The sequence below is a fragment of the Cryptococcus depauperatus genome, chromosome 3 (assembly GCF_001720195.1).
Source record: "Cryptococcus depauperatus CBS 7841 chromosome 3, complete sequence".
NCBI classification, from domain to species: domain Eukaryota; kingdom Fungi; phylum Basidiomycota; class Tremellomycetes; order Tremellales; family Cryptococcaceae; genus Cryptococcus; species Cryptococcus depauperatus.
The window spans coordinates 205,782-227,288 of NC_089470.1; the positions used below are offsets into that span (position 1 = coordinate 205,782).

At 45.8% G+C, this 21,507-nt stretch overlaps 9 protein-coding genes across 9 annotated transcripts; 3 read left to right on the forward strand and 6 right to left on the reverse strand.

The window, feature by feature from the left end:
* Window positions 1–64: 64 nt before the first annotated feature.
* On the reverse strand, window positions 65–620 carry L203_102361 (uncharacterized protein; the record flags this gene model as incomplete). Its single annotated transcript, XM_066211787.1, has 5 exons — window positions 65–102; window positions 146–163; window positions 209–363; window positions 411–460; window positions 507–620. 5 exons carry the CDS (start codon window positions 618–620, stop codon window positions 65–67), a joined length of 375 nt encoding a protein of 124 aa, XP_066067884.1.
* Window positions 621–769: 149 nt separating this feature from the next.
* Window positions 770–3,693, forward strand: L203_102362 (uncharacterized protein; the record flags this gene model as incomplete). The annotated part of the gene is made up of 9 exons (XM_066211788.1): window positions 770–1,191; window positions 1,253–1,300; window positions 1,356–1,957; window positions 2,019–2,122; window positions 2,175–2,456; window positions 2,509–2,646; window positions 3,251–3,441; window positions 3,512–3,639; window positions 3,686–3,693. The coding sequence occupies 9 exons, from the start codon at window positions 770–772 to the stop codon at window positions 3,691–3,693; spliced, it is 1,923 nt and encodes a 640-aa protein (XP_066067885.1).
* A 128-nt stretch (window positions 3,694–3,821) lies between these two features.
* On the reverse strand, window positions 3,822–4,738 carry L203_102363 (uncharacterized protein; the record flags this gene model as incomplete). The annotated part of the gene is made up of 3 exons (XM_066211789.1): window positions 3,822–4,174; window positions 4,224–4,306; window positions 4,353–4,738. 3 exons carry the CDS (start codon window positions 4,736–4,738, stop codon window positions 3,822–3,824), a joined length of 822 nt encoding a protein of 273 aa, XP_066067886.1.
* Window positions 4,739–4,970: 232 nt separating this feature from the next.
* Window positions 4,971–11,500, forward strand: L203_102364 (uncharacterized protein; the record flags this gene model as incomplete). The annotated part of the gene is made up of 13 exons (XM_066211790.1): window positions 4,971–5,010; window positions 5,060–5,122; window positions 5,208–5,273; window positions 5,330–6,745; window positions 6,811–10,276; window positions 10,321–10,587; window positions 10,644–10,798; window positions 10,860–10,882; window positions 10,936–10,950; window positions 11,001–11,071; window positions 11,125–11,194; window positions 11,248–11,402; window positions 11,452–11,500. 13 exons carry the CDS (start codon window positions 4,971–4,973, stop codon window positions 11,498–11,500), a joined length of 5,856 nt encoding a protein of 1,951 aa, XP_066067887.1.
* Window positions 11,501–11,631: 131 nt separating this feature from the next.
* On the reverse strand, window positions 11,632–12,500 carry L203_102365 (uncharacterized protein; the record flags this gene model as incomplete). Its single annotated transcript, XM_066211791.1, has 6 exons — window positions 11,632–11,738; window positions 11,794–11,869; window positions 11,931–12,028; window positions 12,148–12,271; window positions 12,332–12,367; window positions 12,435–12,500. 6 exons carry the CDS (start codon window positions 12,498–12,500, stop codon window positions 11,632–11,634), a joined length of 507 nt encoding a protein of 168 aa, XP_066067888.1.
* A 301-nt stretch (window positions 12,501–12,801) lies between these two features.
* L203_102366 (uncharacterized protein) lies at window positions 12,802–14,164 on the forward strand (the record flags this gene model as incomplete). Its single annotated transcript, XM_066211792.1, has 9 exons — window positions 12,802–12,945; window positions 13,020–13,137; window positions 13,189–13,296; window positions 13,339–13,383; window positions 13,437–13,576; window positions 13,633–13,723; window positions 13,772–13,829; window positions 13,887–13,976; window positions 14,035–14,164. The coding sequence occupies 9 exons, from the start codon at window positions 12,802–12,804 to the stop codon at window positions 14,162–14,164; spliced, it is 924 nt and encodes a 307-aa protein (XP_066067889.1).
* Window positions 14,165–14,374: 210 nt separating this feature from the next.
* L203_102367 (uncharacterized protein) lies at window positions 14,375–16,700 on the reverse strand (the record flags this gene model as incomplete). Its single annotated transcript, XM_066211793.1, has 3 exons — window positions 14,375–16,107; window positions 16,167–16,336; window positions 16,387–16,700. The coding sequence occupies 3 exons, from the start codon at window positions 16,698–16,700 to the stop codon at window positions 14,375–14,377; spliced, it is 2,217 nt and encodes a 738-aa protein (XP_066067890.1).
* Window positions 16,701–16,934: 234 nt separating this feature from the next.
* On the reverse strand, window positions 16,935–17,880 carry L203_102368 (uncharacterized protein; the record flags this gene model as incomplete). Its single annotated transcript, XM_066211794.1, has 2 exons — window positions 16,935–17,630; window positions 17,707–17,880. The coding sequence occupies 2 exons, from the start codon at window positions 17,878–17,880 to the stop codon at window positions 16,935–16,937; spliced, it is 870 nt and encodes a 289-aa protein (XP_066067891.1).
* Window positions 17,881–18,991: 1,111 nt separating this feature from the next.
* On the reverse strand, window positions 18,992–20,455 carry L203_102369 (uncharacterized protein; the record flags this gene model as incomplete). The annotated part of the gene is made up of 8 exons (XM_066211795.1): window positions 18,992–19,165; window positions 19,225–19,373; window positions 19,441–19,561; window positions 19,610–19,730; window positions 19,778–20,056; window positions 20,103–20,182; window positions 20,235–20,313; window positions 20,385–20,455. 8 exons carry the CDS (start codon window positions 20,453–20,455, stop codon window positions 18,992–18,994), a joined length of 1,074 nt encoding a protein of 357 aa, XP_066067892.1.
* Window positions 20,456–21,507: the final 1,052 nt, after the last annotated feature.

Consider the following 21,507-nt stretch of genomic DNA (forward strand, 5'->3'; position numbering starts at 1 on the left):
TCTATCTACCTAGATTTCCCCTATACCCGACAGTCATCACAGCATCACCAAGCCGACAATAGCCTTAAGGCCACCTAACAGGCACAAGAAGTACAGCCACACCTACCCACATCAGCGTTTCCCAAGCCGACACGGAACGCCTTACGAGTTGGCACCGCAGGTGCTGCAACCACCATTCGCTCCCGACGAGTTGCACTCGTTCACCAACATCCCGGCAGAACGGCCGCAAGAGGAGCAGGAGCAGGAGGCGCCGTGTTTGCAGTCGTTGCCACAGGCATTGTTGACGAGCGCTGAGCGACCGCAGGACGTGCAAGCGCACGAGGATCCATGCGAGCAGCCCTTGTCGCAAGCCGAGTTGATAGCCTGTGGATGGATCAGCGTGAGACGCGGAGGACTAGGCATCCACCCACAATATAAGAAAAGACAGCCATGGTTGTGAATTCAAGAGATGTGGGACATGCTTTCTTCCACGACAAGGTGTCGCCTTTTATACCTGTTCGCCCCACCGGACAGAACGATCTAGGCGCGGGGGTGCCACCGGGAGAATCGGCTGGGGTCTGATGGTACGGCGAGGGCGGGATCCGTCTGTGATTCCGACACGAGGCATGCCAACACGCCATGGAACGTTTTTTTTTCTTTTGGGGACATTCAGCCTCGAGGCTTGGGGCAGCGCTGCTGCCACAATGCACGGTCCTCCTTTGATTCGCCGTCGCCGAAGACGGATGAGTGGCGAAAAAAAATGTCGGCGCATTTCTCAACTGTGTTTATTATGCGAATTGCTATTTTCATTGCGGCGCTCGCGACGGGACGGCCGTCGCGAGCGCAGCTGACGCCAACGCCGACGTACACACCGCCAGGCGTCTCGGCAGGGTTGCAGCCATCGACAGGCACACCCAACGCCCAGTGGTCGACCGTGCTGGGAAACGCGCTCTGGTTTTACGACGCGCAGCGGTCAGGAAGGCTCGATAGTGGGACGTATGGCAACCGGGTGGACTGGCGGAATGATAGCGGGCTCGGGGATGGCTCTGACTGGGGACTGGACCTGAGTGGCGGATGGTACGACGCAGGAGACTACATCAAGGCTACCTACCCACTGTGTTTCACGCTCTTTGCTTTGTCCTGGGGTGCTCTGACACATGGCGCGGGATACGGGATGGCGAACCAGACGGCGTATCTGGACGGGACGCTGCGGTGGGGCTATGACTGGCTGATCAAGGTGGGTGTCGGAGGAGAGACGGCGCTGATGGAGTAGGCCCATCCGGCGGACGATGTGCTGTTTGTCCAGGTCGGTTCGGACAAGGTGGACAATGGCTACTGGTAATTTTTCGGTCAGCGGCGGCGCTGACGAATCATAGGGGCGGAGACCAAGGATTGCCAACACCGCGGCCTGCGTATGCGGTGAATGCTTCGTTTCCTGGGACAGACGTCTGGTCCGCCGCGTCATTTGCCTTTTCTATCGGCTCGTTGCTCTACACACCTGGCTTTACATGGGCGACAGCAGCTTCGTCAAGTGGTCCGTCCCTGGCGAATGCATCGTATGCGGCCGGATTGCTGGACCATGCGAAGCGGCTGTACGAGGTGGCTAATAAGACGAGTCCGAAAACGACATTTTACGAGTCGCTCGGCAAGTCTTTGGGGGCGTACGCCTCGTCCGGTTATCAAGACGATCTCACTCTCTCGGCTCTCTCGTTAGCGGCGGCTACCAACGACTCGCGGTATTATCTCGATGCGTACAATAATTATGTGCAGTATGGGCTGAGCGGCAGGCAGGCAGTATGGAATTGGGATAGCCAAATACCGGCGATTTATGTTTTGTTTGCCGAGGTTGCCAAAGCAAGGCCTGGGTTGGCGGAAGGGGCTGGGTTGGACAGCAATTTGACGGGATGGCAGAAAGAGGCCGAAAGGTTCTTTGATGCAGTCGTGGGGGGAAATTTGGAGACTGGGCATTTGACCAAGGGTGCGTCTGGTGTTGGTATTATGGGTACTAACGAAGACAGGCGGCTTGCTTTACTTTAAAGGCGACTCGAACGAAGCAAGTTTGAATCCTGCAATGGCAATTGCTATGTTGATGTTTAAATACGCCCCCATGGCGTCTGCCTCCAGTAAGACAGATGCTTACAATGTACGTCGTGGTTGGCATTCTCCAGCTGACTCTTGGTTAGAATTTTGCACAGAGCCAGCTTAATTACCTGTTGGGGTCCAATCCGATGAAAGTCCCCTATCTCGTGGGCATTCATCCAAACTCTCCTGCCAACCCGCATTCAGGCCCTGCTTCGGGTGGCACAAGTCTCGAGGGTATTCGCAACTCACCGCCAACAGAGGCCCACGTTTTATATGGAGCAATGGTGGGCGGGCCGTTGAGTAACGATTTATTTTGGGATTGGAGGGATGACTGGGTACAGACCGAGGTAGCTCTGGATTACAATGCCATGATCCCTACCTTGGCCTCTATGCAGGTGAGAAGAGGCGTTATTCTGATGGGCCGCGGCTGATTGGGGCAATCTGTAGCTGATGAACAACACTGCCGACCCACCCTATGTGAATATTCAAGCTGGGACATATTCTGTTCCTTCTTCTCAACCCTGCGACGCTGCCCTGCCTTGTGGCAAAGGTGGTCTTTCCAAGGGGGCAAAGGCAGGCATCGCTGTGGGCGTCATACTGGGCGTACTCTTATTGTTTGGGTTGCTGCTCTTTTACAAAAAGACAGACACCAGACAAAAGTGGAGACGATGGAAAAGATGGAATTAGAGAATAGACATAGACTTTTCATCTTGCTACCTTTACAATAGGTTTATATTACTGCATGCTTGGACATTTACCTTTGCAGCTATGGATTATTCCTCGCTATCTCAAATGATTTTTGAAAAGTCAACTTGCATTAATCGTTTAGTGATCCTTTGTGAACGTCGGAAAGTAAAAACATAAAAAGAAAGGATAATGATCCTTTGAAAGAAAACTCCTCGATAATGTCAATAGGAGGACAGAGAGATTCACAGGCGACTAGGAGTAAGGAGTGAGGCATGGAAGAATCATACTCGTGTATAGTTTTGGTATACTTTTCATATTCCTGACGTCTTTTCTCAAGTTCAAACGTTCCCTCTTCTCTTGCGTCTTGCAGGAATCGTGTACTTTTCAGGCTGTCTTTCCCGTTTACAAGTAACTCAGTTAACAGCCTAAAGAGATGACAGACTCAACAATCCAATCAAAAATGTAAGTTATACCTCGCAAAGTTTGGGTTTGACTAACGTAGTCGCTCGCGATTGTCATGACACAAAGAACATATCCCACTTCGCCTCCTCCTGCGTACGTCCAAGACTCTCCCAAAGCCAAGGAAAATATGAACGTCATGACAGCAAACGCTGCTGCTAGTGGGAGCGCCCAGGAGCAAGGGAGTTCTTCATCGAGCATGACAGCTGTTGATCCCAACCGAGAATCAGAGTCGTAAGCTTTCATCTTTCTATCACCGCCATTGTCCCAAACTGGTATCTTCCCTTGCTGACTTTTGATATAGGCAACCGAAAAACGCAGAAGCCACCAATAGCAAGGTGAAATACCAAAAATGGTACCCAGGGGACGCTTCGCATGATGGCAGACCAGCATGGTGGAACAGAATCTTCTGTTGTGGTTACGGCTTGGGTTGTTCGTTGTGTCTTTGTGGGAGTTTGACTTGTAAACATGAACGCAGCTGAGTGACAAAGCCGTCACCCTGTTTTCAATTTCAAACAAGGACGCAAATGGCGTTTCCGTTTGCGAGCGTTGCTTCTAAAGATAACATGGATTGACCAATGTATACAACATATTTGGGCTCAATGATGGGTGAACTATCCAAATGGCACGTCATCGACTTGAGCATCTTCCGTAGCGACGTTCAGTTCCTTATCATTATCGTTGGCGAGACAGACACCCCATCCTCGAATTTTTTCCTCTCCTCTCCAGAGTGTATGGCCCTCTCTTTCTTGTTCCTTGTCGTTGTAAACTGCGTCGTCAATCACCTCTTTTTCATGAAATGGGATCTTGCTGTTTTGCACAATTTTCCGTCCCCTCTTTGTCCAGAGAGCTTCATCCGATCTTAAACTGTCGCAAGACAACGTCGCGTTAGGCGGTGTAGGGATGGAGAATGTTGTTGCACAGGACAGGCAAGTAGTTTGGCTTTGATGTACTGTCTGGTTGTTTGCTTTAGCAAACAATCAGCTTTCATCTCACAGGCAGAAGCAGAAACTTGCATCTGTTTCTGATACGGGCAGTCGTGCCAGGGACAAGTATCGTCCCACACGTCTTGCAAATGGACCTCTTCATATTGGGATCACTTTGGCTCGTAGTCAGCTATAGCCTCTTCCCGGGTGAGAACATACAGTTTGATCTGATTATGCGCTACCATAACCCTGCATTGCCTCATAGCAAGTCTAGCAAGCTTTCTAAACCTCGCCCCTTGGTCTTCATCTTGCTTAGGAACAGATTCATACTCGAGGGCCCGCTTCTTGCCTTTTTTGTTCACTATAATTGAGACTTCTTGCTCAACAGTCTGCAAAAGAGGCTTGTAAGACGAGCCAAGGTTTTGCAAAAATACAGCGGCCTGGTAAGAAAAGTTGATTCGATGGAATAGATCTTTGTTGGGTATGGTTGGTAGAGTAGCCTCTTGTTTCTTGCTTTTGTACGCTTTTCCCTTTTCTTTGGAATCATTCAGTAGGTCTTCTTTTGCTTTTTCCTGTTTGGTAATTTTTGGTGCTGGTTGGATCATTTCAAAGACTTTTGAATGTTGAAAAGATAAAATAAAAATCAAGATAAATCACTTTTTTTTTTTGGAATAGCTTTGTTTTCGTCAATATCAGGCACAAGTCACTTTTAATTGATTCTTTTACTGACTTTCCGCTTTATTTACTTTTTTATTTATTCAACTAAACTTTTTCCTTTTCATTCTTAAGAGATGGATGTAAAAGGACAATCAATAGAGCCGCTGTGAGTAGTTGACCATGCAGAAAGCGAGACCTAGGACGTCGGTCCCTTCGGACGGTGAGTCATCTAGCATCTTTGAGTCACAAGAATAACCTAAAGAGAACAGGGAATGGTTTGAATGGTTCATTGGTCTTGGATAGCTTGAACAGAAGGAATCAGGAAGTTAAGGGTGTGTAATGAAATGGGATAGATGGACAAGGACTGACAGTGGATGGCACCCTTGTCTATGACTGCTGCTAAAACTCGACCTATAGTAAGAAAGTCTATGGATGGGTCATCCGGAAGCAAGATACCTAGCTTAAACAAGACCAAGGAAAAAAGTGAGTTTTCCGGGTAGAACTATAGGCATGAGGCTGATTCAATCAACTCCAAATAGTCGTGATAGACCTCACCGGTCTTGACTCTGATGACTCAGATTCTGATGATCCGCTCTTGATCACTTCTTTGCAACCTAGCGCCAAGGTCATAAACAGAAACCATCAGTCAGCCTTTTCTGCCAACTCAGCGACCCCGCTTGCAAGTGGTAGCAAAACCGGAAAGATCGTCCAGCCACAATCAACAGGATCCTACAACATCGTTCAAAGTACAGGGGCTGACAAACGAGATGTTGATACATTGACCATTTCGAAACCAGAAGCCTCTAAGCTTCCTGTTGTCGGGAAGCTCAGCCCTCAACCTCGCCCGACAGTGGCCTATTCCCTTCCGAACAAACCTATGTCACTCGATCAAAAATGCTCGATAAGTCCTGATAAACCGATAATGGGAAAGCAAATATCGAAGATTTCATTGAATGACCGGCAGCGGATAGGAGATGTTGGAAGGTTACCAGGGACTGCAAAGGATGGCGTGAGGGGAAAAGAAAAGGATAATGGGAGTTCTTTGACACGATCAGCAACAGCTGTTGGGTCCCAGCCAGCGCAAAGTAGTATGTCTATTTCTGGGTCCGGCTCATCGTTGGTCTCGAGGCCATTTCCAGTATCTACTCAATTTGAGAAGCCAACCGTTATAGCAGGAAATTGGCATCTGAGTCAAAGCCCACAGATATCTCTGCCGACTCATACACCTACATCACTCAATAATCACGAACCGCTGAATAACCAAGGAAGAATCTCATCAATGAAAAAAAACAGTAGAATTCCCGCGATTTCGTCTCAGTCTGTGACAATGTCGGATAATTTGGTGGATAAGAGGATAACGGACAATGTGTCTTTGAACGGGCAAGACACCAAACGTGATGAGAAAACTGAAGCAGCCAAGAGAAATGGTGTAATTTTAGGAATTGTCAACCCATCTTCCAGTAATGCTTCACTGTTCGACTCTCTACCAAGACCGCTTTCGAAATCTTGTGTTACCAATGCGAATAGCAGTTCAGGCATTACTTCCAAATCATCAACAACTGGCAAAGTATATCATTCTCACAACACCGTTTCAGAAGCGATTAGCAAAGGACAGTTTAAAGCTATTCATCCTCTCCCTCCTCGGCCGCCAGCTACCACGGACAAGAAAGAGAAAGAGAACATTGATTCCTCTACGTTTCAATCCGCCCGAGGTGCTGTCAATATACCAGAATCGACAATACAGGCGCAAGGCATTTTGAAAGAAGAAAAGAACGATTATACAGGCAAGGATACAATAGCCAAACAAATGGGGAAACTTAACACAGATGACAATGGCGTAGCTTCTCATCGACCCTGCCAACCTTCCAAACAAGTTAGGCTGGCCAGCACGTCAAAAACGAGAAATGATAATAGTTGGATCAATGAAACTAATACTACAGAGAGGAAGGGACGCGGTAGGTCATTACTCATAGAAGTCGTTGATGAGAAAACTTTTTCAAATGACTGACAGATCCAATAGTTTTTAATGCCCAACCTGGTGAAGAGGTTTCAAAAGAAAAGGTTAAGGGAGAGCAGGAGCCTTTATTTCTGAATTCGTCTCAAACATCATCAATGCCTCTTAGCACGTCATACAAAGGTCCATTAACTCCTCAATCTGTCCCACAAGTTCCAAATATCATATCAAACCTTGCAAAGCTTCAAGCCTCGATCGCACAAGTGCGCACCCTTGCCAGCAGTACCTTCACAACTTCAAATACGACTACAATATCATGTCCTGGTCCCTCGATAACAATAATAAATGACCAGAAGTCACCCCAAGCTCTGCCTTCGCTCGGACGAGACACATTTAAAGATTCAAAATCACTTTCCAAACTGTCTGAGACACAAACATGGGTAACTGCAGCCAAATTCAACCAACTTGCATCGATTGTGCTTGCATCACGCAAATCTGCAGAATTGAAGGAGACAGTAACGAGTAGTAGAAAGGAAAGCGAAGAGCCTACATTTCCTACTCTCTCGGGACCATCCAATCTAATAGAAGGGAAAGGCACCTCAAGATCAGAACTTGATTTGTCAAAGCCACAACCCTCAGCATCTTCGACACGGCAAGAACCCTCAGCAAGCTCTACCTTATCTCTGGCAGAGTCTAATGTAGGTATTGGCTCAGACGTAGCTCAAAGGTTGGAAGAGAAGAGACGAAACATTCTGATGGAAAGAAAGGATAAGGAGGTGGGTACTGCCTGCTGGGTAAAACCAATTGTCGATCAAAAAAGCCCTGTACCTTCAGCAGCAACATTAAACCCAGCCGCTATCACTATTAGCGTATCATTGGAACCATCTTCCAAGGATACTCCCGTATCACTACAAAAGCTAATAGATAGTTGTACTTCTTCTATACAAACGCCATCAGAATTACTGCCGAAAGCAGGCTTGCAGAGTCAAGTCAAAGAGAAAAGGGACCTCATAAAACCCATGCCTCCTGGAAGGCATCTTGCAAGTGTTGGACAATCTTCCCCCTCTACATCTACGTCTATGAGTAGACCGCCGACTCCTCCTTTACCGCCTCACCTTGTTCAAGTTATTACGAAAACGAATGATAGCCTATTTTCTGATGATTCGAGACCACCTACGCCACCCTTACCGTCTTTACAGCCTTCTTCTTCTGTATCGCCAGCTTTGGAACAAACACTGAGCGAGGCGAATCCGCCCCCTATATGTTCAAGGTCTGATCCAAAAAAAGTCTCTACACCGTCCACGCCTCCGTTTCCGCCGCTGCCTTCCTATATCTCTCCAGATCACACACCAATTCCGGTGGCTAGAACTATATCTACAACCCAGTCTACAAGGATGGTTACAGCAGAAGCAATGTCTAATGCATCGAAGAACCGCGATGATATAAGGCCCCCAACTCCGCCACTACCAATCGGAACATCGCATTCGCCAAGCTCGGAAGAGCGAAAGAAAGCAACGACTCACTTCAACGCAGTAGAGATAAGTACAGGGTTGCAGAACAACACCTTTAAAAATTCTGTCAATCCCATCTCATCATCTTTTGAGGCTTTTACGCCCCATACACCTCCCATACCCATTCTGTTAGATTCAAGCTTATCAGAATTGGAAACACCAGTGGAGCCAGTTCAGGAAACCGATAGCGATCCGAATACGTGGTTAAACCCTCTCCATTTGGAATCTCATTATCAAAGCCAAAACAACAGCCATAGAAAGCATAGGCGCAGTATTTCGCCTATGTATATAGATCAACCTGAACGAAAACGATTGAAGAGCCCGGGACTAGGTCTAGGGAGTCAAAAGAACATTTTGTATGGCACTGACGATAAGCCGCTGACTAACAGCGAAATTACATTGCCATGTGATAGTACAGATGAAGAGAGAAAACAGAAATATCAAGCTCAAGTGGAGTTACCGACTCCAGCTCCTACTCCTGCTTTTGTGGGTGTTGACCGTATGCTTGACATAGGCACAGAGCAATTGCTGTCAAATGATCTTCCAGTGGAGAATGAAATCGAAAAGCTTGTCGAAGAAAACTATGAGACCAGCATAGAATCTGTTCAGAAGCAAATGGATACTGCGAAGAGTCATGACTGGCGTAGGCTGCCACCAGACCATGCACACGAGCAAGCAAAAGAGTCTCGTGAAAATTATATGGATAAATCATTACAAGATACAAATGACATTCCTGGCCAACCTAATGGCTCGACTCAGACACTGCCATCATCAGTAAGGAATGCGGCTGAGCAAGATATGGGAAAGAAAATAACAAAAGTCGGGAAAGGGCTGCAAGACATGTCTTTAGAGCATTCTGTAGCTTCACCTATTCAGTTACATACAAAGTCGGAGAACTCTTTGAGCGACGGGAAGCACTTCTTGGGTACAATACCTACAACGGACGGTACAAGAGAAGAAGATAGTTATTTACGCCTGTCGCCTCTTCCACTATTAGCTTCCAAGCTTTCAGACGATTCAGGTCCTGACGATGAAACCTCTGTTCCGTTTGGCACGAAGGATAAAAATGCCTTCGAAACAGAATTTCGCCTTTCACTTTCTTCCCCCGTCCAAGAAAGTCATAAATGGAGAAAAGGCAAATTCAGACGAAGAATTGTAGCGTCGTCAGATGAGGAAGGTGGCGACAAGGAAGTGGCGACAAGTTATCGTCCTGTATACAAGACTGCTCGAACGCAACTTTTGGCCAGATCGCATGCTGAGCGTGCCCTTTCCAGTCCATCTCTACTATCAGATACCAGCATAGATGAAATAAAGGAGAAGTGGGTGAACAAAGAAAGAAAGCCTAAGAAGCCTAAGGACACTGAAGCAGAATGGTCAGAGACTATCGCCGACGGGTCTACTGATTCGGATGTAGACGCCATGCTAGACGAAGGACTTAACTATCGAGTATCAAAAGGAAAACCGAAGAAGATTGGGCTCAGTCTAAAAGGTATGCCCAATGCTCGCGCTTACTTGATATCAGCCTCCCAAGCACATGGAAGTCACTCACAAGTCTCTCAAATTATGCGTCTCTCTTCCTCTAAACAATACAAACCTGATAACGAAGATCCGTATGTGTTATTTCCAGATCCACCATGCCCGTATGAAAGAAAAGCGATTGGAAAGAGGACGTGCGATTCCAAGTTGTTGGATGCGTGGAACAAGCGCAAGGAGCGGTTTCCACCCAACAACCCTATCCACCGTTCTATTTTCGAATCATACATTCTTCAGTCGACTGCTTATGACGAATACAACTCATCTGAAATTCGAATCATCAATGATGTCGACCATGAAGGCCCGGCACCCAATTTTGAATTTGTTTATTCAAACGAGATGTTGTATACAGATAAGATCCCGGATCCAGAAAAAGGGCTGGGATGTGATTGTGACGGACCTTGCGATCCTGAAAGCGGGACTTGCAGCTGCGTCAAGAGGCAAGAATTGTACAATTATGGCACAATCACAGGCTTTGCCTATGACCAGTCAGTTTTTGCTACTTTTATGAATTCCAGCTGACATAGAACAGAAAGGGTAAGATAAAAAATGGCACGATCCCCATTTGGGAATGTAGTGATACCTGTGGATGTCCTCTTGAGTGCCCAAATCGAGTGATCCAGCGTGGTCGTGATAGAGAAACCGAAATCGATATTTTCAAAACCAAATATAAAGGCTGGGGCGTCCGCGCCCGTCTTCCCATTGCCAATGGAACATTTTTGGGCATCTACAGCGGAGAGCTTATTACAGAAGAGGAGAGCGAGAAGAGAGGTATTACCTATAATCTTGCTGGAACGACGTAAGTCTCATTTGGCATCATCTAATCTTTGACTTTTAACTGACTACATGGTGAAGTTATCTCTTTGACCTTGATGGATACGCAATTCGCTATCCGCCTGAGGGCCTTGAGGGGGTAGATATGCGTCTGGCGCAACTAGCGGAGGCGACAAAGAAGAGAGCAAAAGTGTCCATGAAGAGGAACAAAGAAGACCATTATAATGCGTACAGTGGTGAGTGTATCAAACATTGAGAATGACGGGTTCTGTAGTGAGCTGATGGCAATGATTTCAGTTGACGCCTTTCGTTATGGAAATGTGAGTCTGTGACTATTAGACCGCAGCGCGTGACTCTGACTTGACTTATATAGTTCACACGCTATCTGGTACGTCAGAGAATTCACAATTAATTAGACATCAATTTACTTTTTGAAAGAATCATTCCTGCGATCCCAATCTGGTCATCATGCAAGCTTATGTCAAAGATTTCCATCCCGAGCGCCCTTTGTAAGTGCCGATCAACTCCTTGCATATTTGGTGACACATCTAACTACAGCTAGGCTGGTCATTTTCGCTCGAAGAGATATCAAGAAAAACGAAGAGCTCTGTATCTCATACAAAGGAATCCCAGTAAGTCACAGTCTAGTTGCGGTGTATAGTTGTCAGTCTAATACTGGGGACAGGATGAAGAAGACTTATTAAGTCCAAATAAAAGGAACAAAGAGAAAGGCAAGGGAGGCAAGACGACGACAAACTCGTCTGCATCAGTGCACATGCTTGCAATAATGACCAAAGGGCAGGGCAAGGCTTTGTCAGAAGCAAAAAATCATTGTCGATGGTATCTCTCCCCTCTTCTAAAACCAGAAAAGATCACTAATGTCTAGCAGCGGCACTCCCTTGTGCGACGGTATGATGTTCAATTATGGAAACATATAGGATTCACTGATAGGAACGGCATATGGTTCAGGTCTTTTGTAGCAATAATCTGTTATACTATGGTTTTCATCTACATGTTGCTTATACATAATCATAACATTCTAGGGCATTTAATGCATTGTTAGATCTGATTACAGGTGGTTTGCCTCGTCGTCAACGCGTAAAAGTTTTGCTTCGTGATTGACTGATTCGCCCAGGGCAGTATCCAACGCATTTTGAAGTTCTTTGTACAATTTCTCTAACCTATTGTCAACAAGGATTCCGGAATGGATAAACTTTTAAAAGTATAGTACTTGATTGCTCTAGGACTTCTTTGTACTCGAGATTTGCCATCTTGATCTCGTCTTGCAAGTGCTGTAATCTTTGCGCCTGTGTAATCCATCAGCATCTCATTCTTCAAGCATTTTTCGTTAGCAACAGAAAAACGAACTCGCTCAGAGCTGTCGCCTGGTTTTGGAAGCTCCGCTATCAAATGCTGTATGTCCTTGGAACGCCGTATTATATCACTGACAAAAGTCTCAATGGCAGCTGTCACCGACGCTCATGATTAGCCGACATTCCCATGGTCCTTCAACTTCTTCTTGAAGCTCTGCCTCTCTTAAACAGCCATAGCTCCATCGTCCAGCCACCTTCGCATCCAAACCCACCTCTGTAGTCTGCAGGGTCGGCAGAATTCTCTGTTGGTTGTGTTTGAGGAATACGTCTAGATGTTTGCTCGAAACGTGATTTGTGCACAATATAGTCGATGGATGATGAAGTGATTGTTAACAGCTATCGTATGAGACGGCGGTCTTTGTTAGAGGCCTTGGGTAAAAAGATTAACGAGCCTACATCTAGGATGGCATCCTGCAACTGAGTGATCCTGTCCTATACCAAGCGCTAACATGAGACCAAGCCGTATTTTCAGCTATCGAGTGACACATGAAAGCCTTACCATGTCTGTGGATAACTCTTTGTCAAGCATCTCCGGCCCAAGAGACTTGAACAGGACAAGGGACATTGACAATCCCGCTGGGCTTATCGAAAAGGTGTTGGCATACAACTGGAAAAAGGGAAATTAGTATAGTCATAGAATTATGGTTTGTAAAAGTAAAAGTGCTTACAGTGATGAAAAGAAAAAGAGAAGTCAACAATGAATTAAAAAGAAAAATAAATAAAACGAGTGGTATCAATTTATTGTTTACATAATTCCTAATCATATCTTGACATTATCTTTTATCCATTATAATCATCAACTCAAGCTTTTTTTTGCATTCTAAAATCGTCAAATCCATCACAAGCTCACATGTAACTCATGCAAGATGACAAATCCCTCAGAAATATATGATACTCTCTCATCTATCCTTAATCCTCTCTCTCCAGGAGGACGACACCGTTCGTCCGAAATTTCAGACGGTCTTAAACGAATAAGACGAATAGTATTGACAGAAGGTATACCCGAGATTGTGAGTATGGCAGAAGCGTCAGATGTGCGGACGAGCAGTAGAGTAGGTTGAGATGGGCTGACCAACATGAAAAGTCAGGCAGACCGGCACTGCGTCCAAGAATATGGAAACTCATGCTCAGAGTAGAGAGTCTTCAAGCTGAGGATTATCTTCGTTGGGTGTCCATGGGTCCCTCTTCCGACAGTCATAAAAGTGCTTGATCCAACAGTTGGTTCGTCATGGCAGCGGCTCATCTTGTTGTAGTCAAAAATGATACATTTAGAACACTTGCTACGGATACTCAGTTTAAAGGAAAGGTGAAGGAGGATATGTTGATCAGACTGTTGGAAGCGTTTGTGTGGAAGATTACTTGTGAGTATGGGTGTGAGATGGGGAAAACTGACTGCCGGATAGCGTCAGAAACTGAAGATGCTTCTCAGCCATTTAAATACGTTCAAGGTTTGTCTCATTGTTTTAGTGTGCTGTGATGTACTGATTTTTGCTTGCCATAGGTATGAACGTCCTTTCAGCGCCGTTTCTATACACTATGCCATCTCAGCTGGAGGCGTTCGCCTGTTTCTCCACATTCATTGAGAATGGATGTCCGCTTTATGTTCAGCCTTCCCTGATGGGCGTCCACGAAGGTCTCAAGGTTCGTCCTGTCTGAGCATGCCAGGGATGAGGGTTGTCTTACAGTCTAGGTTCTAGCTACTAGACAGATGTCTAGAGATTGTAGATCCCGAGCTGTATGATAAACTGGCTAATAAAAACCTCACAGCTGAAATCTATGCTTTCCCTTGTACGTCCCGGTTGTCTGCTCTTGTTTGTTTTTACTGAAGTGTTGTAGCCGTTATGACACTTTGTGCATGTACACCTCCCCTAGAAGAAGTTATTCGTCTATGGGAGTACGTCTCATGTCTCTTTCGAGTGTTGACGGCTGCATCACTGATCGACTTGTCTAGTTTTCTTCTTGCTTTTGGTCTACATCTCAATATACTCTGCATCATCGCACAGCTTTTGCTCATCAGACAACAGATTATGGAATCGCCATCGTACGTCGTTCATCTCTCCCTTTTGTTGAAAATCGTACAAAGCTGATATCATTCCTAGGCCCATGAAGATTCTTCGGACTTTTCCTCCTCTTGACGCCCGGCCCGTTATTGGAGTAACTGTAGCACTCGTCAAAGACATTCCGGAAGATCTTTACAGAGAGTTAGTCACGCATCCCATCATTGCTTAATTGAGTGGGTGACTGAATATTTCGAGAGGATATTAAGATTAGTATGGCCTTTTTTGGGACTCGATACATTTTTTTACATGTTGCTTTCTACATGTTGCCATGGTACTTGACTGAATGCGCTTACGAATCTCATACTTTAAAAATGTATTATTGATATTACAACAAAGCAACAAATATAGTCATCTATAGTCTCATATAAAAAAGACCACTCTAAAAACCTTTCCAGCCCCATGTGTCTTTTCCAAGCAAATGCCCACACCCCTTCTTATGTATTCCTCCCATGCCACCCCGTCCATCCACCTTTTCGCCTTCTGCTCCCCTTCTTGCCGGTCCCTCACAGTCGGGGATTGTACAAAACACACACTGCGGCTCCGCACCTCGTTGTCCATCATTGTAAAGCTGAGCATCCGAAAGCGCTTCTTGGTACGGTAAGAGATACGAGCGGTCTGCCAAAGATGCAGAATCAATTTGAACCAAGCCAGAAGTGAGAATAAAAAGACCGAGTTCGTTGCTGTTCGTAGTCGACTGTGAGGACTCGTTAGAAAACGGAAACCTTAAGAGTCTGATATCGGTGGGCGGCTTTGTTTTGGTATGTACGGTTGCAAAGGCTTTTTTACTCTTGCCTTTGTCATTTCCTTTTGCACCAGGCTCGCTAGCACCTGCAAGCCCATGCTTTTTTTGTTCTGAAAAGATCCACTCCTCAGCCTTTCTTCTGCTCCTCTCATACTTTTCAGACACATGCATTGCCCAACCCAACAGTCTCTCAAGGCCTTCACGCCATCCATCATGAAATTCCCTCTCCCATTGCTCTGCTTTGGATTTCGGTAAACTATGCGCTTCGCCTCCTATAGATATGGATTTGAGAGTAGGAAGAGGAGGAAGAACAAAGTATAGTTTGTCTTGGGTTGGAAGAGGTAGTGTATTGACCGACGTCGCCGCTAATGCAGATGTTGTAGTATTCGCTCGTCGATTTCGATCTCGAAGAGAAATTGTCGAGAAGGCAGCTGAACGATGCCGTCTCCTCGAGCGGGCTATCTCTAGATTTCTTTGAATTTCTTCTTGTGTTTCCCTTGCACGCCGCTCCTCGTTTGTTTCTTCAGGGCCTTCTTGCTCTTCTTCGTGCCGTTGCTCCTCAACACGACGAGCTGCTTCTGCTACGGCTTCTGCTTGACGTACACGCTCCTGGACTTCCCAAGCTGCTATCTGGCGCTCTTTTTCTTTGCCCCGTTGTAGTCCGGCATTGATGACGAGATTTCCCAGGTCATTGCATAGTTCCAACCCTTTTTCACGTGCTGTGAAGCCAAACAAGTTGACTTGATCCAGAACGAGATGCTCTAGCTTGCTGAATTGCTTGAGCAGCGCAGAAAGGGTTGTGTCAAGGCGAACGTTAGTCGTTGAGATATCCAAGTATCTCAGCTCTGGAAACAACGTTTGGCTGTACGATCTTTGTGGTGGATGTAATATCAACACCCTTGCCAAGTCACGAGAAGGTATCCTGATCCTCAAGAACTGAAGGTTGGCCGCAACCGGACTAGCACCAAACGCAGCAAGACACTGGGTATCAAAAAAGACAATGGGTTGAGCAAACGTCTTGGGTTTCGTGATTCCAAGCTTTTCATTGAGAAACGGATTACCGAATGGACCATGCCCTGTATAGCCTTTAGAAGCAGCTATCATGTGTTCACCATCATCCACAGAAGTGGGCGGCGTGGATTTTCCAGAGTCTTCAGTCTCAGAAGGAGAGTCAGAAGTAGCGTCGGTGATACGAAGGGATGAGATTGAGTTGGCCAATGAGTTGGCTGTTGTATTTGCGCCAGTCGTTTGTGCTGTGGGAGGTACCGTTGACCGTGGCGGCAAGTCCTGTACGATACTCAGATGAGTGAAATTAGGACATACAGGCCACTTTTTGGTAAGTGTTTCTATAGCTGTGTCAAAATATGACCCTATTGCAGACTGTCAGCATTGCCGGTTGCCCAAAGGACTTGGTTGTTGCTAGACATACCTGCCAGAAATTGGTAATAACTTGCTTGCTCGAGATACGGCCTGAACCTCAGCTCCATCCTTTTCAACTCCATCCTTGGACTTTCAAACATTTCTTCTAGATGTTCTGGAGCAAAGTTGGTACCAATATTCAGCATAAGAACTTGAAGTCGTTCTAATCGTCGCATCACACTAGACACATCAGTCGAGTGGTAAAATAATCTTCTTCAATCACTGCTTACTTGTTCAAAATGTCTGCATCTCCTCTCCAACTCTCCAATGCCAAACTATTGGCACCATTCCTCATCTCTTCGTCATTTTTGAGCGCCTTCCACAGTGGAATCAGTTGGCCAGCTCTGTAAATCACCAAGTGCCTATACAAGTGGCGCCTGGAAATGGAATGGGAAGGAAAGACCTTGAGTAGAGCGAGAGCAGTGAGTTGCTGCAGAGAAGGAGGAACAAATGTCAAGACATGATCTATGAGTTCTGGAGGAAGGTTGAAAATGAGAGTGGATGGACAAGAAGTAGATGTAAAAGAAGAATCAAAAGTTGACATTGTTACCAATTTAAAAAAAGTAAAAAATAAAAATAAAAATAAAAAAGGTCGCAAAAATACAAAGCCCCACTGGCCCGAAAATTACCGGAGACGAAATCATATAAAACATTTTCTTCTGCTCATTCTACCAGGATAATCATAAAATGTCATAAGATCGTATCTATGCTGTAGTATAAAGTTATAACTAATGCGCCGCATGTACTTGATGCGATTCCTGTCACCCACACCTAGACATCATTCTCTAGTCTCAACATCCTCGGCATCACCAATAACCAATGTTGGTATACTCATCTTGCCTACCATGTCCATTCCCTCGCCCTCCAGCGCTTTGAGACCCTTGCCGATAATAGGACTGGCGATACTACATTCTACCTCGGAATCTTCTGTTGAAACCAGAGATGGAGTGCCAACTTCTGTTTCCACATGATCTACGCTTCCCAATCCATACATGCCGATTCCCTCCTCGCCCCGTCCTTGGTTCTCTTCTTCTCCTCCTCCACTCTCAGAGTCATCACACCCTATGCTTTTCAACAGCTCCGCAAGAGTGGCTCCTACAGACCGATATCCTTCAAATTCTGGCTGTCGCTCGCCCTCTTGGGCAGAGCACATGTGCGCAAACATCATCCTCCTTCTCTGCATACACTCATTCCAGACACCATCTCCCTCCTCCTCCTCCCGTCTCTCCGTAAACGTTCCATCCTCCGAGCTGGCCTCGGTGCAAGGAGGTGTATGTAGCACCGACGAATCAGAGGCGTCAGACGTCGAAGTTGGAGAATCTTCCTCATCCGACCAATCCATGAGAAAACACTCTCGGGCAGTAGCAAAGCATCGGGAATCTCTTTCTGGCAAAACACAGTCACGTTCTGCAGAAGTAGGTGGGTCAAGTGGTGAGCGGTCATATTCTTCTTGGGAATAAGTATCATGAAAAGACTAAAAATACCTTGTCAGTATTTATTCCTATTCATCCGCGGACGGATCGCCTTGGAAACGAATATGAAAGACTGACTGTGACGGCGCAACCATTCATTTCTTGCCACCTCACCATTTTTACTCTTTTATGCTGACCCTTTCCACCTTGACTTTCTGGACGAAGCGCAGGCGAGTTTGGGCATGAGCGGTTGAGCGAGAGGCAAGAACGCAGGCGTTTTGAAGAGAATGAAGGAATACTTGCGCAAGGCATTTCTTCAAGTTTCAAGATGGTGATGACGGGACAAAAGGTGTAGCGGATTCAAGTGTATAAACACGAGCTTTAACGATTGGTGGTGATAGGATACACCTGACTATCCACGCTCCAAGACAATTTCACTAACCAGCCGAATTCAATCGACCTTGGGGTTATAGTGAGATATTCATCTTCCGTGTATCCGAGTCGTGGTGAGATATGAATAGAATTCCAAGTATAGCTCTCGTCGCTAATCTCTTTTGCGCAGATGACCTTGTATCACCGTATCAGCTATTTTTGTCCACCTGAGTTGTGTATTTGCGCCAATGGCAATCTCACCCGTCGCCGCCTCTGCCAACTGTTACTTTGTCACTATAGACAAACAATGATCCAGTTTATACCTGCTGCTGTCGGACCAAACTGATTTTGATGACGTTGCCCTCTTGCAGACGCCCGTAAGCGGCAAGCAGATGCCGTATGAGAAAGAGGCGCTCAGTGATGGCTTTGGATGAGGTGGGGAGATGGACAAATACGTATGGTCGGCTGAGAGATCCGCCAGGTGGTTGTCAAGGAAAGCTCAGTTGAGAGTGTATGGCCTCTGAATAGCCAAACGTGCTCCCTTTCTTTCCTCTTACCGTTGTATCCAGCCAACGTGTAGGGCACACAGCTGGCAGAAGCAAACCTTTTCCAAGCTCTCTTCCTCCTTGAAGATCTTGAGGATTCTTTTGATCAGCGTTTGTGTGTTGGGACGGCCTTCCTGTGAATGCCTCGTTCGTGATTTGCTTGCTTGTCTGACCTGGGAAGCAAAGACGATTGAACGGCAAGTCTTGTCTGGTGGCGAATATAGAGGATTCAAGTCTTGTTCATCTTTTTATGAAGATGTTTTGAAAACAAAGAAGAGTGTGTAGGGGACGAATTCCTATTTTAGGTAATTTTTCGAAAGGAACCAAATAAATCGCCGATGTGGCAGTGTGACGTCGCTGATTGTACGTAGCTTATATGTTTCCCGGTTTGTCCGATTTATGTAGGGCCTATTCAAGGTCTGCATGTACCAGCAACTCCAAGACAGATGCTCTTCCAAAACTCTTATCTGGACGTCCTGTTCCCACACATGAATCGTTGTCACAAGTTACAGAGGCATTGGACGAGCAACAACTTCCTTAATCTTGAGCATGCAGTCCAACAGCTGCAATTCCTCGTCCGCCCCCTCACACAATCCCTTGTCGCACTCTGCAATGGCTATGCCTGCCAGGCTCTTGTGAATGGCGGGAATGCTCGGTATTGGAATTAAGGCGTCGTGGAGCTATGTTTATTTAGCATGGATTTGCTACACGAGGTTAGGGAACAAGTGGGATGATTTACCTGTTCAAGAACCTGCCCAACAGACCAGCCTTCTCTTTCCACGCGTTTGACGGCTTTTTTGACCCCATCAAACCCTGAAACTAGAGATGTGTCTATACCAGCATATCGATCAACTCCCATGACGTTGAGAAGATGGGTTATCAGGTCATCTGGGACAACTCCGGATATTTCATGTACTGCTATACGTGAGCGTTTGAAGCGGATTTCGAGACGTACTGGATAGAGAGGAAACCGGAGTGGGCGGCTCAACAGCTCCATGTAAACGTTGAGCAGTTTGAAGGTACGTGATGGCTTTTCGGAGATCACCTCCAGCCAAAGAAAGGATTAGCTGCAGTACCTACATTTGGTAAGTTTCGGAAAAGACGAGGTCAAGCAGACGGCGCACTCCAGGTTCGGTTTCGACACTTTCAGCCGCTGCAATCATCTCAATCCTAGCTCGTGTGCTCTCCTGCTCTAAAGGCTTGAATCTGAATTTTGAGCATCGTGAGGCAAGCGGCTCAATGATTCTAAATTCCACTATCAGCCCATACAGCTATGTTGAAGAGATACATACCGCGTGACATAATTGCATACAAGACAAAACCTTGTAATCCTAGAATAAGTCTCCATTATTCTCCTCAAAGCACTCTGAGCATCCTGCGTCATACTATCTGCCTCATCCAAAATGATGAGCTTGAAAGGTGGACATGGATATTCCTTGCCATCAGAAGACAGGCCAACCTGGTGTCGAGGTGTTTCACGGGCAAAAGTTTTGATTTTCTCGCGGACAACAGAAATTCCTCGCTCGTCGGATGCATTCAGTTCAAGCACTCGGGCACGAAACAAATCAGGTCTGTAGGTGGTGTTGGATTCAAACTTAGTCAAGTTGCCAAACTCACCCAAAAAGCTGTCTTGCCAAAGCCAGAATAGTGCTGGTTTTGCCAGTTCCTGGTGGCCCATAGAAGAGCATATGGGGAAGCTGATCCAATGTTCAGCGCGCAGAGTAGATTGACCAAAAAATAAAAACAGACGTTGGTAGATGCAAGCGCTTTGCGCAACACAGCAACAGTATTTTCTTGGGAAGAGACATCGTCAATTGTCTTTGGTCGGCTGTATCTTCAGAGTCAGCTTTCTCTGCATCGTTTTAAAAGCCAGCTTAAACAGCAGCCTTTGATACATACTACTTTTCAACCCAAGGTTGTAGTTTTGGATCCTGACCTGGAGCAACAGGTCGAGATGCAAAGGCAGCCATCTTTCTTTGCGCGTATTCTCTTGCCAAAAACGCTGTGAATTGTGGCGATAGATGATAAAGTAAAAGATAAAAAATATTAGCAATGGCAGAATAATTGCAACAAGTTTTTAAAGTGACGCGTCGGAAAACAATGCCTAATGTCTGTAATTACGCGTTTGTTTTCAATAGAACAAGTATTTTCTGTTTATTTATTTTGTTAATGATGATTTAAAAAAACTGCATAATAGGCCTTCTATTGAGATTGCTGGATATTTAATGATAACTGCTCTTGTCTTGGACTCGGCGCTTGTCAGTAACATGGCAAGTATAAACTTTATACTGCAGTGCTTTCACAATTACTTAACTCGAATGCGCTCTCTTTCAACGAATCACTTACAATGCATGAGCAAAGAGATGAGTATTGTTCTTGCATATCCAGAAGAAGGCTATTTGTTTGTTGTTTCTCTTTGAAAGTGGTTGCAGGAAAATTCGAGAGAGTATCGAAAGCGGCTGTACCCGTGATGGTTCAAGTGAACGGTTCATCAAGTGATACTCGGTATTTCAGTCAAACGATCAATCTGAGCTTGATTGTGACGCTTATCTTAACTGCCCCCACGTTGACGTACCCATGACTTCTTACAGCGATTGGAGATTGGGCGCTTTCTTCAATCCTTGGAAATCGTTTTGTCAGACAGTCTCGTTGCGCGAGCGAGCTTGGCCTGAGCAAGATGACATTTTCTCGAGCCAAGTTGGAGTGACTATAGGAATGTACCAAGCTTCCGCCAGATTCTCGAGCTACGACTCTGTTCAAGCCATATCAACGTTGAGGCGAGCTTGAAACACTTGAGGAAGTTGAAGTACAATTCAAGCTGATGCTTGGTATCTCAAGTCATTGCCTTTAAATTGATATTTTGTCAATTATTGACAGAGCATTATCTGACTGCTCCTTATACTGATGCCGGTGTATACGCTACACTCAAGTGTCTGGCAAGCTTAAATGTTGCGGTCTTGAACCATCTAAAACGTCAGTCAACATACACTCAAACCCATACAACTCGTCATTAACAACCATT